At 38.7% G+C, this 18,326-nt stretch overlaps 1 protein-coding gene across 1 annotated transcript in view; it reads left to right on the forward strand.

Moving 5' to 3' along the window:
* The window catches only part of Exoc6b (exocyst complex component 6B), a 456,105-nt gene that overhangs the window by 256,323 nt on the left and 181,456 nt on the right, over nucleotides 1-18,326 (forward strand). The window contains exons 17-18 of the mRNA XM_021164559.2: nucleotides 2,142-2,276; nucleotides 10,973-11,152. Coding sequence (XP_021020218.2) covers nucleotides 2,142-2,276; nucleotides 10,973-11,152 — 315 coding nt within the window. The remainder of the gene's footprint in view (nucleotides 1-2,141; nucleotides 2,277-10,972; nucleotides 11,153-18,326) is intronic.

The raw sequence follows: 18,326 nt of genomic DNA on the forward strand, positions 1-18,326 counted from the left end.
TCAAGACTAGACCCAAAGTCTCAGGTTTCATGCTTCAGGCTCCTGATTGATTATGACTAAAGTGACTTCTGTCATTTCGTTTTAAGAGTTGCTGTTTACACCATATATTTTTTTTTCTATGCTAGATTGCTTGCATAGGACTTCATATCATAAGTAATGAATGTCTAGTCTATTGTTAATTCTGTGTCCTTGAAACAGTGTCTAGGGTAGTCTGGCATGTGAGTTGGGTTTAATGATGCCGTGGAAGGAGCTCAGACTCTGATGATAGTCTGTATCTCAGCTGCTCGTTTCATCCTTCAGTTCAAAGTTAGTCTCCAAAGCCTCTCCCTTATGAGGGTTTTGATACTGTTGTTCAGGAGTGGAGCTCATCAGACCTCGTTAACAGGCAGTATTTCCTCTGAAAATGACATGGCATGTGTTATAATCCTGGAATGTTTTAATAGTCTATTCTATGCTTGGCAGTGAAACACTTGAGGAGTGACTGACAGCCCACTCATGCAATTCATGGTGATCTCTTGTGTTGACAGATCTTTTTAAAGTCGTGATAAATTACTACTGTGCCCAGCGTAACCGCCTCCTTTTACATTTTTTTAAACTGCCAAAATCCTGCAAAACAGAACAATTTTCTTTTTGACTGCCACTGTTTTTTTTTTTTTATTTCTACCGCATGACATGATTCCTCTTATTATTAGAATTTCTTTTGATCGACAGAATGTGTTCCTTATAGGTAATGCTGATTTTAAAATGGAAGTCTATGGTTCTCCAATTTAACTCCTTTCCATTTCTGACTTTTACATCAAGACAACCTTGCCACCATCCACCTTTCATCCGTCCGGAAGGACATTTGGAAGCTAATGTTTTTCAGGGGAGGGGTGCCATTTTCTTTAGTGATATAAATACCAATAAGTTGCCCTTGCTCCAGTAAATTACCTCCCACCTAACCTGGCAAGAAATACTAATTAAACTCAGTGGGTCACAGACAAAAGATGTGGCAGTGGGTTGGAGCTTCTTGGAAGGAAGGGTTCCAGTTAAGGAAGGGGATGATGGGATTGAAGGAGTGAAAATTCCTAAGTTATGTTATGTAATTGTGTGAAATTCAAACAACTTACTAAGATTTTTAGAAGAAAGATTTGATTTAGATTTTTTTAATTTTATTTTTATTATTATATGTAAGTACACTGTAGCTGTTTTCAGACAGACCATATCTCACTACAGATGGTTGTGAGCCACCATGTGGTTGCTGGGATTTGAACTCAGGACCTTCAGAAGAGCAGTCAGTGCTCTTACCAGCTGAGCCATCTCACCAGCCCTAGATGGTTTTTATGTTAGTGTGATTTTTGTTCTTTAAAAGAGAAGCAGGATTCCAAGCATATATACCCCCCACCACTGAGCCACAGCTGTAGCTGCAGAGCGAGACTCTGTTTAAAGATCTTTTGTATAAGAAGAGGGAAACTCTAATAATAACAAAGTATGTAATGGCCATAGTGACTTTCTGCCTTAGAAGTTATTATGTACATTTTGTATCTGAGCAAACAGACTGAGAACATTGGGAAAACGTTTGTCAAGACCAAGGATTTTGTTTTCTCTGCCTTCTATGTTCAAGTTCTTTCTCTTAGGAACTAAGGGAGTTTCACCATCAAGGATAGCATGTCCATGTTCTTCAGACCTAATTCTAAAATTATCTCCTGCTTTTTCCACTATGCTTTTTGTTTTACTGAATGTTGACCCATTTGATTCATTTGACAGTGATGTTTCTTTTGTCGGGCCTATGATTTAGACTGGAAGCTTTGTTTTTGTTTTGTTTTGTTTTCAGATAGGCCTTGTCTGTGTAGCCCTGTCTCTTTATACCAGGCTGGCCTCCAACTCACAGGTCCACCTGCCTCTGCTTTCAAGTGCTGGCTCAAAGGTGTGTGCCACCACCACTTGAGTTTAGTCTTTTTTAAAATAAATGAATATATTTACAAGTGTCACTTTAAATGGGAGAAATAGATGTTCCTGGAGGTTTGGGGTGTGTTTTTTTGGGGTGGAGGCTTCCTGTAAGGTAGCCTAGACAGCAACCTGCTGACAGTTCAGGTACGTTCTGAGCCATCATCCCTGGGTGAATACCTGAATGAGCATTGCATGTGCTTACTGTTTTGTAGCTTGTCCAGATTATCATCAATACAACACACTTGGAGAAGTCCTGTAAGTACCTGGAGGAATTCATCACCAATATCACTAATGTCCTTCCAGAGACGGTCCATACCACCAAGCTTTATGGTACCACAACTTTCAAGGTGAGAACACATCAGCATAGAGGGGGTACCCAGTGACAGTGCATGGCACAGTCTGGGCAGTTTCACCGGTGGCTTTGTTTCCACAGGATGATTTGTGACAGTCTTTTGGAGTAAGGAAGAGTTTGGTTTGGTCTCCATTTTACTAGAAAACACGACGGTGATATGTGTGTGTTCAAAACAACCACAATATTTCAACAACATTATCAGGATAGTGTGGTTATAGCTGACATGAATTTTAACTCTAATGTTTATTTGGTAACTCTTCTTTCCATGTCTTGCTTTTTAAAAAATGTTTTAGTGACAGATCTTACTCCCAATAGTTAGATTTTTTTTTTTTTAAATTTTAAGCCCACAGCACTATTTTTCTCTGTCAGAGAAAACAACATCTTTATAGAACAAAGGAAAGATTAGTGGTAGATGAGTTTCTGAAGTATAAACACCCACTCTTAAAGGAATTTCATGAGCCTTAATAAAATCCTGTACATTAATTATCATGTGAAAATTTTCATGGATATTAATCAGAGAAATATTGCAGTTTTAAACAAAAAAGAGTGAATTTGATATATAAATGAACCTGACTGTAGACAAGGCTGGTTGTGTAGCTCTGGCTTGTCTGAAATTCTGTATAGACCAAGCTGGCTTCAAACTCACAGAGATTCTGCTTGCCTCCTCTTTTTGAATAGCTGGTGTTAAAGGACAGCACCACACACCAGGCATGGTTTGAGTTTTGTTGTTATGTGATTGCTGTAGTTTTAAAACATGTTCTGTGACAGTCAAAAATCTAAAAATGGTGACAACTAGACACATGAGTAGAGTTTCACCCATGACCTATGTCCTCTGATGTTTCCTTTTTCCTATCCTTTATCCGTTCTGTTTGTTGGTGCCATCTCTTAAAAATAACCACCAAAGAAGAAACCAGATTTGATCCATTTGGTGATTACAGTGTGTGAAAGAGAGGCTTTTAGAAGAACTTAACTGTTTAGAAGAACTTAATTGTAAGAAATATATGCAATGTTATGGGCAGCTGGTTTCACAGTCCTCACAGCGGATCTACATATATCCTCCCAGAAACTTAGATCATCTCTGTATTACTTACAGCACTTTGACAATGTAAATGATGGTATCATCACACTGTATTGCTTATGGAAGAATGGCAAGACTGTAATTATGCACAACTTCAGTATGAGCCCTGTTTTTTATTTTGAATATTTTTAAACTACTTTTGGTTGAATTCAGACATAGGGAATCTAGAGAAGCAGAACACTGTCGACATTAATACTGATGTGTTTTTAGAGAGGATTCAGCTAATAAAGAGGCCTCCAGAGGGAGTATGGAAATGTGATAAGCTCTCAGAGCTTCAGAGTAACCCAGGCATTGTCATAAGAATCAAAAACTGTTCTTACGTGTTTGCCAGGCCCCGGCATAGCCTCACAAGAGACAGCTATATCAGGGTCCTTTCAGCAAAATCTTGCTAGTGTATGCAATGGTGTCAGTGTTTGGAGGCTGATTATGGGATGGATCCCCGGGTATGGCAGTATGGTCCATCCTTTCGTCTCAACTCCAAACTCTGTCTCTGTAACTCCTTCCATGGGTGTTTTATTCCCAATTTTAAGAAGGGGCAAAGTGTCCACACTTTGGTCTTCATTCTTCTTGAGTTTCATGTGTTTTGCAAATTGTATCTTGTATCTTGGGTATTCTGAGTTTCTGGGCTAATATCCACTTATCAGTGAGTACATATCATGTGAGTACTTTACAGAAGTAGATGCTCACAGTCAGCTATTGGATGGAACACAGGGCCCCCAATGGAGGAGCTAGAGAAAGTACCCAAGGAGCTAAAGGTGTCTGCAACCCTATAGGTGGAACAACAATATGGACTAACCAGTACACCGGAGCTCTTGTCTCTAGCTGCATATGTATCAGAAGATGGCCTAGTTGGCCATCAGTGGAAAGAGAGGCCCATTGGTCTTGCAAACTTTATCTGCCTCAGTACAGGGGAATGCCAGGGCCAAGAAGTGGGAGTGGGTGGGTCTGGGGGACTTTTGGGATAACATTGGAAATGTAAATGAAGAAAATACCTAATTTAAAAAAAAAAACAAAAACATGTTCTTACATGGCAGTATTACTAGAATGTGGATAGTGATGTCATTGGTAAAAAGGTGTTTTTGCTCTACTGTGAAAACTAAAATTTGTTTCAATCCACGAGTAACTATCATTCAGCGTTAGGCAGAGAATAAGGTATTGCTAAATTACATTATGAGATTCAGTAGACTGTCTTCCGGAGGGAGGATATGCTGGATCTACTAATTCTCTCTCTTTTACCTGTCTCATCTGTAAAATTTCAATGACTTTTTTCCCACTATGTTTTGAAATTTGGTTTTTTTTATTACGTATTTTCCTCAATTACATTTCCAATGCTATCCCAAAAGTCCCCCATACCCTCCTCCCTACTTCCCTACCCACCCATTCCCATTTTTTGGCCCTGGAGTTCCCCTGTACTGGGGCATATAAAGTGTGCATGTTCAATGGGCCTCTCTTTCCAGTGATGGTTGACTAGGCCATCTTTTGATACATATGCAGCTAGAGTCAAGAACTCCGGGGTACTGGTTAGTTCATAATGTTGTTCCACCTATAGGGTTGCAGATCTCTTTAGCTCCTTGGATACTTTCTCTAGCTCCTCCATTGGGGGCTCTGTGATCCATCCAATAGCTGACTGTGAGCATCCACTTCTGTGTTTGCTAGGTCCCAGCATAGTCTCACAAGAGACAGCTATATCAGGGTCCTTTCAGCAAACGCTTGCTAGTGTATGCAATGGTGTCATCGTTTGGAGGCTAATTATGGGATGGATCCCTGGATATGGCAGTCTCTAGATGGTCCATCCTTTTGTCTCAGCTCCAAACTTTGTCTCTGTAACTCCTTCCATGGGTGATTGTTTCCAATTCTAAGAATGGGCACAGTGTCCACACTTTGGTCTTCATTCTTCTTCAGTTTCATGTGTTTTACAAATTGTCTCTTATATCTCGGGTATACTAAGTTTCTGGGCTAATATCCACTTATTAGTCAGTACATATCATTTGAGTTCTTTTGTGATTGTGTTACCTCACTCAGGATGATGCCCTCCAGGTCCAACCATTTGCCTAGGAATTTCATAAATTCATTCTTTTTTAATAGCTGAGTAGTACTCCATTGTGTAAATGTACCACATTTTTTGTATCCATTCCTCTGTTGAGGGGCATCTGGGTTCTTTCCAGCTTCTGGCTATTATAAATAAGGCTGCTATGAACATAGTGGAGCATGTGTCCTTCTTACCGGTTGGGACATCTTTTGGATATATGCCCAGGAGAGGTATTGCGGGATCCTCTGGTAGTACTATGTCCAATTTTCTGAGGAACCGCCAGACTGATTTCCAGAGTGGTTGTACAAGCTTGCAATCCCACCAACAATGGAGGAGTGTTCCTCTTTCTCCACATCCTCGCTAGCATCTGCTGTCACCTGAATTTTTGATCTTAGCCATTCTGACTGGTGTGAGATGGAATCTCAGGGTTGGTTTGATTTGCATTTCTCTGATGATTAAGGTTGTTGAACATTTTTTCAGGTGTTTCTTAGCCATTCAGTATTCCTCAGGTGAGAATTTTTTGTTTAGCTCTGAGCCCCACTTGGGGTTATTTGATTTTCTGGAGTCCACCTTCTTGAGTTCTTTATATTGAAATTTGTTTTTTAAGTATCCATGGTACTGTGTTGTTCTGGGATTTAGAGAGGAAGTTTTGATTTGTTTTTGAGATAGTGTCTCATATGCTAACCCAGGTTATCCTAAAACTCACTCTGGTGAGTCCAGGCTGGCCTCAGACTGTAGGTAATTTTACCACCTCTACCTTCTGAATTCGGGAGTACATATGTAAGCTCCCATGGCCAGCTTGCTCTAGCATTTAGAATGCTGAGGGGAATGGAGGGCAGGCTGAAAGCCTGGGTGCTGATCAGCCGGCCTCTTAGAGTCTGAGCAGAGGAGCAGCGCACGGACACTAAAGGTCATGTTTGATTTTGATGGGAAACATTGATTCCTCAAAGCATGCTGAAAGCTTCTTTTTATCAGGGCAAGCCAACCCACAGTTCAGTGTAAACAGGGCAGCTAGGCAAGCTCCATGTTGTATGTTTACCTAAGCTACTGTTTCCTGAAACTTTTCCCTTGCAGATGGAAACCTTTATGCTGGAAAAGAGGCAGACACATTCAGAAGGTCTTCAAGGTGTTTTCTGACAGAGTTCCCTCTTGTTTCTTCTGCCATGAGTGACATAATCCAGCTGGCATGTTTGGCTTTCCCTGCTCATAAGGTTCTTCTGTCTTTTTAAAAATAGAGTCCAAAGCTATTTAGTAATTCACTTCATCATAAGTACTGTTTCTATATCTATTGTGTGACAATCTGATCTGTCAGAGAAAGAGGGGGAGTGCCCTAGATGATGTCAATCCGTTGTCTAGCTAGCAGATTTTAATAAAGCAGGTGTGTATCTGGTAGTCTTTTAAGACTGAACAAAATAAGTCTCTCTTGGTTTTATGGAGTTACATACTAATGAACTGATAGCTGATAAGAAGATTTGCTAGCTGGTTCTTAGAATCTCCCCCCACCCCCCAACCGAGCTTTAGCAGGACTTGGGGTTGGGGACTCTATGGTCAGTTCTCTGCATTTTGACTAGTTGCGGACTTCTGTAATGGTCTACTATTGTAAAAAATAAGCTTTTTTGATGAGGAATGTGAGCTACACTTATCTGTAGGTAAAAGAATATGTACTTAGGATGCAGTTATGGACTAATAGTAGTTTAATAAAATGGTAGTAGTATTAAGTTCTCATCCAAGATTTATCAACATACTAGTCACATATAGTTGGCCATGTTCACAGTACCACCCATGATTGTGCTCCTGTTTAGTGGGTCTTAAATCCAATTAGACTGTTGTTAGTTATAGGCAATATTTCATCTTTAGGGAGACCTTGCCATCTTGAATATAGCTTTGGTTCATAGATGTCATTGCTGGGTAGGTACTGATTGCTTCCATGTCATCCTCTGATACTATGAAACATCAGAGAATATCTTTTGTTCCTACAGAGAAGATAATAAGAGATTGGAGGAATGATGAGTTTAAAATGCATACTTGACTAGTGCTAGAAAATTACTTAAAATTATCTCTTGCTTTCAAATAGCTAAATGAGAGAGATATAAGTATTTGGAGAGATTATGAATGAATATTTTCTGTGTAGATATCTGTTTATAGTAAATTCATATTTGTAAGTTAGAAGTTCAGGAAACAGAAATAAGTATGGCTACCATTGAGCTCAATGGCACTGTCAACCAGCTGATAACTAACATTTATAGGGAATGTTGTCTAGCAGGACCAGAGCACTAATTACTCCCAAGCTCTGTCTGTCTGTCTGTCTGTCTGTCTGTCTGTCTGTCTGTCTGTGTATATGCATGTGAATGCACGTATCCTCATAGGCCAGAAGAGAGCATTGGAATCCCTGGAGCTGGAGTTACAGATTTTCCTGGCATGGTTCTTAGAATGAACTCTGGTTCTCATGAAAAGTAGCAAGTGCTCCTAACCACTGAGTCATCTCCCCATTGCCAAAAGAGGTTTATTTCAGCTTATAATTTGGGAGGATTCAGTCCTTAGTCCATTGGCCTAAGTGCTTTGGCATTGTGGCCTGGCATGACACATATATAGAGTGCAAGAATTTGGGGAAGTGGCTGCCTGCTCCAGTGTGGCCAGAACGAAAATAATAGATGGTGCAGGAAGAATCCAGGGTCTTCATATTGTCTTCAAAATATATGCATCCAATGATGTAATTTCTTCTCAGTAACTCTGTCTTCTCAATATTTTGCCTTTCTACAATATCCTCAAGATTGAGGACCAAATATTTAACATGAGGCTTGGAGAAGATTTGTGTTATGAATGGTCTATCATTACTCATATTTGGCTAAGTAGATAATCTGAATATCTTTACCTCTTCCAGAAACTGAGTAAATAATTGATAGCCTTATAATATTGAACAGAGCTGGATGAAATGGGCTCATTGGTGAATTCTGTGAAAAATTAAGCATGATATTATACCCATTTTTTCTAATGTTTTTCTAGAAAGTTATAGCAGAGAATCCTATCAGTTTCATTTTATGAGATCCAGTTGTTATGGATATGAACAAAACCTTCCTAAACTAGCAAGTGTGTTGTGGCTAAGGGTAACTTCTTGTAGGTCCACAAATCTGGATCAGCACTTAGACAGCATGTGGTGAGAGTCATCATATCAAACAGACCCAAAAGAAAAGCTATATTAGTAGGTGAAGAAAAAGTCATTTAAGCTAAATTCTCAACAAACACAAATCAAGACAGAGATGGGGACACTTCCTCAACCTTATTAAAAATATCTATAAAACTCCCACGGATATCAGCACATTTAATGGTGAGAAACCAGATGTTTTACAGCTAAGACTATGAGCAAGGAAGCAGAGATTCCCTTTTTTACCACTTCTCTGCAGCATCTATTAACACAAGATGAGAGCTGTGTGGAGAGGAAAAGAAGAAATAAAGCTGTTTCTAAATAACATGAGCAACTGTAGTAAATCTTAGGGAAATAACAGAATAATGAAAAGAACTGATTTCATTAAGGTTCAGGATACAGGCTAGCATAAAAGCCAGTTCCTTTTCTTCATATTTGTAGTGACCAACTAGAGTTTGAAAAACAACAGTCACAATTCTATTTATATTAATAATCAGAACTAAAACTATAGTATTTAATTATTAGTATAACAAAATATAATTCCTATATGTTTAAAACTATAAGACTGGTAAAAGATATAGGTGATCTAAGTATTTTCTATTTATGAGTGAGAGGACAATGCTATTCGTCTTGGTTTTTGTTAAAAAATATTTATTTACTCCATTCTGTTTCAGAATCTCAGCAAATTATTTTGTGGGTCTTTAACGTAAATGTGGAAAGACAAAACACACAGAATAGCTAACAGTGTTGTAAATAACAGTGTTGTAACAGAATAAGACTAACATAAAACTACTAAATTTAGAGGACTGAGTATTTGAATTAATGACTTACTGTAAATGAAGATGCAGAAATATAATTTTAGCCAGAAACAGTCAAGTAGATCGATAAAGAAGACTTCTTACTCAGAAACTAGGCATGTACATAGGTATTTAACTGATCGGTTAGAAAGATAAAAGACAATGTAACAGAGAATGGAGTGGAGTTTTCTTTTCACCAAATAATGCTGGGCATCTGTGAAAACAGCAAAAACTCATGAATCTCAGATGCAGATTTTACATCTATCATTTACATTAATTGAACATGTAAAGTCTGAACATAAAATGCACAATTCCCTTTGCAGAGAGCTTAAGACAAAACATGGATGTCTTTGCATTTGGCAGTGGCTTTTTTTCTTACAGTTTTATTTTAATTATTTTTATTTATAAGTGTGTGTGTGTGTGTGTGTGTGTGTGTGTGTGCGTGTGTGTGCGCGCGCGCGTGCGCGTGTCTGACTGTGTGACTGTGTTGCTGTGTGAATTAATGCCACACAGATGTATACACCTTTGGGGGCTTGAATAGAGTGTCTGGTTCCCAAGAGCTGGGGTTAAAGATGGTTGTGGATACTGCAAACCAACTCATATCCTCTGGACAATCAGCCAGTACAAAGCCTTCTTTGCAGTCCCATGTTTAATGACTTTCTAGATACAATAAAGATAAATTAGATTTCATTAATAATGAAACCTTTTAAGCTGGATTTACAAGTGCATGAGTATAATTCCAGCATTCTAGAAGCCAATGCTGTGAGCTTCAGGCTATCTTGGGTTCCATCGTGAGTGTGAGACTGCCTTTACATTCTTACCATCTCAAATAAGACTAACATAAAAGTACTAAAGTTATGCTCTGAGAAAGACACTGTTTAGAGAAAAAGACAACACAAATTCTTAATAAAGAACTTGTATCTAAAGTACAGAAATAATAAAACAAATTTTCTAGAGACTTTAGTAAACTAGTGTGTAAATGAATCTTGTGCACAGGGCAACACAAACACATGTGACCTAGGAAGCGTTTAGTGCGTTTTGACATCCTTTTTAGGATTGTGCTGTATATAACATATCTTATGGCACAAGTATATTACCCTTGAGCAAGCCTTATGATGAAGACAGCATAGGGCTTGACAGTCACCAGTGAGAGCTTATTAAGCTACAACTTAGGCATATTTACCAGCAGCTGAAGGAACTGGAGGATGTAGGAAGCTTGGGAATGTAGAAAGGAGCCTTTTGGAGTCACACAGAGTCAAAAGGGAATCAAATTCTTAGAGTAAATTTACTTCTTAATAGAAATGAGAAAATAAAAGGAAATAGGCTACAGGGTGTGTGTGTGTGTGTGTGTGAATAGATTTTCCTTATTTGGTAAAGAAAAAGAATAGCAATAGCTTTTCCTGCAGATCATTCACTCTTCCCCTCAGAAGATGGAGGGAGACAGTGATCACATTTTAAAAACTTAATTAGGAAAGGTTCCTTTGTGCTTTGTAAAAGAGAAGTGATCCTGGAAGCTGATGCCATTCAACGGTCAGAGCTGTGTTCCTAAGTGGGCATAGATGTGTGGTGGCTCTATGACATACGTGTTTGCCTTTTTCACCCCAGCCATATCAATGTGTTTTAAAATTTAAATATCATTTCCCAGGATGCTAGACATGCAGCTGAAGAAGAGATATATACAAACCTAAATCAGAAGATTGACCAGTTTCTGCAGCTGGCTGACTACGACTGGATGACTGGAGACCTAGACAACAAAGCCAGTGATTACCTAGTAGACCTCATTGCCTTCCTCCGGAACACCTTTGCTGTGTTCACACACCTTCCTGTAAGTGATAGTTCTTCTATTTTTCCCTTCAAAGTAGGAAAACCATGCCTTACACTATAGCTTTACTAAAGTTCTCATTTCTGATTTAAGTTGCCAGCAACCTCTTTAATGTCCAAGAGCACCTGCTGGCTACATAAATCCCTACATGGATTTTGAGGCCTCTCATATCATTTGTTTTCAAAGATTTCTGCAGTTTGTCTATAGTCTTAGGTCTTCCTTCAAAGTTCAAAGTCATTAGTATTGGCCATGACAGATACCTTGTAAAGAGTATAAAGAGACTTGCCAGTTAACATTTAAAGTCTGTTTCTTTTAGTTTTAGAACATCTTTTGATTTTTTTTATGAGTTGAAATTCTTTGATCAACCTTCCTATCTTTTTATCTAGTTTGTAGTTGTTTTCTTGATTATATTAGTCACAATTATATCAAGTTATGTTTATTTAACTTGTTATTTATGTACCTATTGATCGATTTGATTTTTTAGTGAAATGTTCATGTTTCTTCCTAGTATTTTTTGTTTGTTAGACATTGTATTTAAACTGTATAGATTCTGATGTCTAATGAAATCCTTCTTTCTAGTTATGTTCGCTCTTTATCTTAATGAGTAAGTATGTGGGGCGATCAATTGTATTTGGGCTAATCCTTAGTCACAGGTGATTAGGTTGTAATTGTTAAGTACTTTTAATCATCCCTGTTGCTAGTTAAGGTACCATAGGACATTGTTTAGTGTAGGCCAATCATTGTCTTCAGCACCAAAGATAACTGTAGAAATTTCTGCCGTTTAGTCTTCTACCTTCTTCAGGTAGATAGAGAAGTGGTATTAGCAGTAGGCTGATAAAAAAAATACTTAAAAACTACAACAAAAACCAAAAAAATCAGCTTGTAAGCTGTAGGTGTCTGTGTAACACTCCCCAGCCTTTTAGCTTGTCCTATCTTCTGAATGTTTGTATATACCTCGAATTCTTATGTTGAACCTAATTACTCCTGTGATGGCAGGAAATGGCCCCTGAAGATGATGGCCTTGGGCAGGGGCTTTCATGAATAAATCTAGAGATCTTTCTGTTTCTTCTGCCGTAATAAAATGCTTCAGGAGTACATCTATTCCAAAGTTGCAAATGAGCCCCTGACCAACACTAAACCTGTTGTCAACGGCATCTTGTATTTCCCAGGTTCCATTACTTGCAGAGATAACATTCTGTTGTTCATGAGCTTCCTGGTCATGCCATTCTTGCTATTGGGAAACTACCTGGTCTGTGTTGTTTTCATACCCTAACTCAAATGGATTTAAAAAGCAGCCTAGGAGAGATTCATACACATTTGTCCTCTGCTGAGTCTCTATGTCTGAGCCACAGTGAGACTTTGGAAAAACCTCACTCTGTCTTTCAAAGGTTTGCCATAAACCTTTCTTTTCCTGAGTGGTTAAGCTTTAGAATTCAACAGATGCTGTAATGGAAAGCTTGGTTCTCAGATCTCTAATTTTAACACTCTAGCCCTTTGAAATAAAGAAAAATTGTCTTAGCTCTGTAATAACTATTCTCTTCCTTGGACCCTGAGACCTGATTCTGGTTCTCTCTTTATTGCCTATGCTGGGGTTTGGCCAGTGCTGCCAAGGACAGCTGGTGACCCTCAGATGACTTTTAAAAGGTTGTGCTTTTTCTATAATTTTACTCCTTTTAGTTGTCTTTGTTCATAGTCTTCTGATATCTTTAAAGAAAAAAAAAACTGTGGTTTTTACTTCTCCTAGTTGTGCTTAGTAGGAGGATTGAGTTGCAGAAAATTATACTGTTTTATCCCACTTCGCTCTAATAACAAGACAAGGCAAAGCTACCACAGTAACACAAACAAGACAAATGCACCAGCGCTGGAGAGCTGGGAGGTGGCTCAGAGCACGCACTGCCCCTGCAGAGCACCTGGGTTTGCTTCCTAGTAGCCACATGTTGGTTTACAACCATCTGTGCTAGCTTCTGACTTCTGTGCCCTAGGAACACACACAATGCACTTACATGCATGCAGGCAAAGCACTTGTAAACATAGCATATAAATAAGTAAATCTTTAAAAAATACAAAGCCAGCTCACAATTACGGGTAAAAATTGATTATAATTGAAAGTCAATTATAAGTGTTGTAAGAAAGAAACTTAGTGACTACTATATAGGATTTATTATAGGAATGCAAGGGTGTTTTCAGATATTTTTTTAAAAAAATCTCTTAATATTTGACCTTCTCAATAGCTGTAGATGAAAGAAAACTATCTTGGAGTATTTTATAAAGACATTATATAACATACACTCTCCATTCCTGGTTTAAAAACAAAATTCAGTAAAATATAAGCAAAATACTGTTTTAATAATAGGATTAAACATGCTTAGTTAACAGTCAGCTACTTTGTCCTCTCCCTCTTTACCAGGAAGTGAGGAATGGAGTACATGCTCATGTAGATAGTCATTGCAGTGTGTGCTTCTCATAGAATCTGTCCTACAGAAATGAACACAGAAAACATCCAATCATAAGGAAAAGGAAAAAGCCTGTTCTACAATCAAATACACAGCTGTTGGAGAAGCTTTCAGAGATCATACTTGAAAATTAGAAAATATTATAAAAGGTCCATATTGTTAGAACTAATTTTTAGTGCACATCTCCACCCATTAATAACTATGTTCTATGTAGGATTATATAATCCCAGGTTTAATTATATGTTTCTGTGCATAGCTTTTGGATTTTTCTTTGTTTTTTTTTTCTGGCTTTTATTTTTTATCTATGCAAATCATTTGATGTCCTTTTAATGCTGGTGCTGTAGGTAGGTAATACTTAGAAATATGTTTATCTCCAGAATTTTCTGTCTTTTAGAGATAATTTTATATTTATTTAACACTTTATTAAAAATGAATTACAAATAAAATTAAATTTAAAAAAATAGCACTTTATTGAAAATAGATTTTTAAAGTGCATTTTATATTCTGTGTTCCTTTGGCTTTGTGTGGTGATGGGTGTGAGTGGACTGTACAGTGGATCTTCCATAAGAAAGAGGTGCAGAGTCAAAGGTCTTTGAAGATGCTCAAGGATTGCTTTGCTGTATAAGTACTGCTCACACTCATCCCCCTGCCTGGAAAGCAGGTCTCCAGGTGCTCTGCCAGGCACTGTGTGGCCCAGTGAGCCGTGCCCTGACACCAGCTCCCGTAGCTGCTCACCATGCTGCACTAGGTTTATTGTAACTTCCAGGACAGTTGTTTAACCCAAATGCACTATTTTAGCACTGATGTCATGATTTTTCATAAAGTTACCCCCTTAGTGTCAATTCTAAGTTTTTGTAAACGTTGTGTACCGTCTCATTGTGTGTTGATTTGATTGTAAATTTCAGGTTACTGCTTCATTTTACCATGTACTGTCCAGAATCAAGGTAGGATAGGATTTAAAAATATCCTAAACCCTCAGGATTGTGACCATAAATATCATATATCTGTCTTGTCTAAAATAAATAAACAAATAAATAAAGATTGCTTTTTAATCTGCATATATTAACTCATATAATAAGCTTCAGTGTGACATTTTTATACTAGCTGCATTATAAGATAATGTCTTTGAGAGGTGTGTGTATATGTGTGTGTAGTTGGGTAACACACAGTGTGACTAATTATACTCCTATATACTCAAAAATGCATTATATGAATTTTTGAGATGTTTAAGGCTGTGCCTACACATAGCATAATTATTACTAGATTTTTTTTTCTTGAAGTCTTCGTGACCAATGTACCTTGCCAGTTTTCATGAGATATTCTGAATGACCATCATAGTGTTTTCCAGGTTAACGATAACCTATTATCATGTCCCTTTGGGACTGGATTACTGCAGGATGATATTCTTAAGTTCCATCAATTTGCCTGAAAAATTAATGATGTCTTGGTTTTTAATAGCTGACTCCTATTCCATTGATGTACTCATAGATGTGCCACATTTTCTTTATCCATTCTTCAGTTGAGGGACTGCTATGAACATAGTTGAAGAAGTGTCTTTGTGAGATGTTGGTGCATCTTTTGGGTATATGCCCAGGAGATCCATATTTATCACCCTGTACAAAACTCAAGTCCAGGAGAATCAAGGACCTCAACATAAAACCAGATACATTAAATCTCATAGAAGAAAAAGTAAGAAATATCCTTGAACATATTGGTACAGGAGACAAGTTCCTGAACAAAACACCAATGGCTCAGGCTCTAAGATCCACACTAGATAAATGGGATCTCATGAAACTACAAAGCTTTTGTAAGTCAATGGACACTGTCAGTAGGACAAATTGGTTGACCACAGATTGGAAAAGTATCATCACCAACCTGACAAAAGGCTAATATCCAAAGTTTAAAAAGAACTCAAGAAGTTAGACACCAACAATCCAAATAACCCAAATTTACAAATGAGTTAGAGTTAAATGGAGAGTTCTCAAGAGAGGAATCTTGAATAGCCAAGGAGCAATTAAAGAAATGTTCATTGTATCTGAATTGTAACAATTAACAAACCACATGAAATTCAAGAAGAAGGAAAACCAAAGTGTGCATACTAAGATCCTTCTTAGAAGGGGGAACAAAATACCCATGGAAGGAGTTACAGAGAAAAAGTGTGGAGCAAAGACTGAAGGAAAGGCCACCCAGAGACTGCCCCACCTGGGGATCCATCCCATATATAATAACCAAATCCAGACACTGTTGTGAATCCCAACAAGAGATTGCTGACAGGAAACTGATATAGCTGTCTCCTGAGAGGCTCTGCCAGTGCCTGACAAATACAGAAGTGGATTCTCATAGTCATTCATTGGAGAGAGCACAGAGTCCCTAATGAAGGATCTAGAGAAAGGACCCAAGGAGCTGTAGGGGTTTGCAGCCCCATCCCATAGGAGGAACAACAATATGAACTAGTCAGTACCCCCAGAGCTCCCAGGGACTAAACCACCATCCAAAGAATATACATGGTGGGACTCATGGTTCCAGCTGCATATGTAGCAGAGGATGGCCTGGTCGGTAATCAGTGGGAGGAGAGGCCCTTGGTCCTGTGAAGGCTCTAAGCCCCAGTGTAGGGGAATGCCAAGGCAAGAAAGTAGGAGTGAGTGGGTTGATGAGCAGGGGAAGCGGGGAGGGGACGGGGGTTTTCATGGGTAAACCAGGAAAGGGGATAACATTTGAAATGTATATAAAGAAAATATTTAATAAAAAAAAAGGAATGTTCAAAGTCCTTAGTCCTCAGGAAAATGCAAATCAACTGTGAGGTTTCATCATATATCAATCAGGATGGCTAAGATCAAAAACTCTGGAAATAGCACATGCTGGTGAGCATGTGGAGCATGGGGAACACTCTTCCATTGCTGGTGGGAGTGCAGACTTGTATGTCCGCTTTGGAAATCAATTAGGCATTTTCTCAGAAAATTCAGCGTAGTACTACCTCAAGATCCAGCTATACCCCTTCTATTCTTGACTCTGAAGCTGTAACCATGTGGCTGAAGCTGCTGGGTTCTGCTGCTTGCTGGGGCTGGAATATGGCACCTCTTGTTCTATTACATCTTCACCAGCTTTCTGTTTTCAAGGATTTCATTCACTGCCTAAGTTTGCCTATCCTGAAACTTGCTCTGTAGACTGACCTTAAACTTGGAGATCTGTATGGCTTTGTCTCCTAAATGCTTGGATTAGCTTTTCTCTACTTGGAACTTGCTCTGTAACAGGCTGGCCTCGAACTCAGATATCTGCTTTCTTCTGTGCCCGGGGATTAAAGGCGGGCCTAAGCTTTTCATGGCCACTATTCTTCAAGATCCACATCAAAAGCTTGTGTATTCCAACCTCAAGATCTATATGACAATTGTGCTCTTCATTTTTGTACTGTAGTTCATTTCCCATCGAAAGTCCAATGGAAACAATATTCAAGTCCCTTGTTCAACTGCAAAAGCATAAACAATAAGCTTAGCAGGGTGGGATCTTGGTTCAAGGTCATCACTCCTTTAATCTGATTATTTCTAAAATATTGGATTCAGCTCCACTCCATTTCCTGGTGCCCCTTTATTCTTTGAACCATACATTTTGTATTTTTCCTTTCTAAGCTCTCTATACTTCATCAGAATCTTCTTCATGAGAGTAAACCAGAGCACAAAGTAAATGTTGGGCTTCTCTGAGACTTTCTCTGTCCATGTAATTAATTGAAATCTCTTTATCTTTGCCACAGGAATACTCTTTAGACAAGGAAAAAAGGAATCACATTCTCCCTCAAAATATTACAAGAACATCCTTTAGAATGCATAATAAAATTCTTCTCCAAAACCTTTCAGCCAGCAGACTTACACAGTTCAATTCACCCTCGGTGCCACTGTCTTCCATATTCCTACTAACTAGGATGGCCCATTAAGGCCCACTCAAAGCATTTCACTGCTTTCCGAATTCCACATTCCTCCAACCAAAATCATGTTCAGGCCTATCACAGCGATACCCGAGTCCCTGGTACCAACTTCTGTCTTTGTTAGGGTTTCATTGATGTGAAGAAACACCATGACCATGGCAACTCTTATAAGGTGCAGAATTTCATTGGGGCTGACTTACAGCTTCAGAGCTTGAGTCCATTATCAAAGTGTGAACATGGCAGCATCCAGACATGCTTGGTGATGGAGGAGCTGTGAGTTCTACATCTACATCAGAAGGCAGGCAGAAGACTGGCATCCTTAGGCAACTAGAAGGAAGCTCTCTCAAAACCTACTTTCAGAATGACACACTTCCTCCAACAAGGTCACACCTCCTAATAGTGCCACTCCCTGGGCCAAGCGTATTCAAACCACCACAAGATTGTAATTTAACTATAATGTTTCTCCCTTTCCTTTCTTCCCCCCAAACACTCCCCTACATTCTTCCCATTCTTTTTCAAACTTTTTTTCAAGCTTTTTTCCATTGTTACTGCAAGCATATATGTTTTCTATACTGATATTTTGGTGGTTTGAATAAAAATAGGCCATTTGAATGCTTAGTCACCAGGGGTTGCAATATTTGAATGGGGTAGGATTAGGAAGTATGGCCTTATTGGAGGAAGTACATCACTGGGGGTGGGCTTTGAGTTTTCAAAAGCCCATGCCAAGCTTAGAATTTCTCTTTTCTTGGCCTGCAAGTTAGGTTATAGTTCTCATTTACTGCTCCAGTACCCTGCCTGCCTGCCACCA

Source organism: Mus caroli, unplaced genomic scaffold (genome assembly GCF_978045245.1).
Source record: "Mus caroli unplaced genomic scaffold, Mus_caroli_1 scaffold_7, whole genome shotgun sequence".
Lineage (NCBI taxonomy): Eukaryota > Metazoa > Chordata > Mammalia > Rodentia > Muridae > Mus > Mus caroli.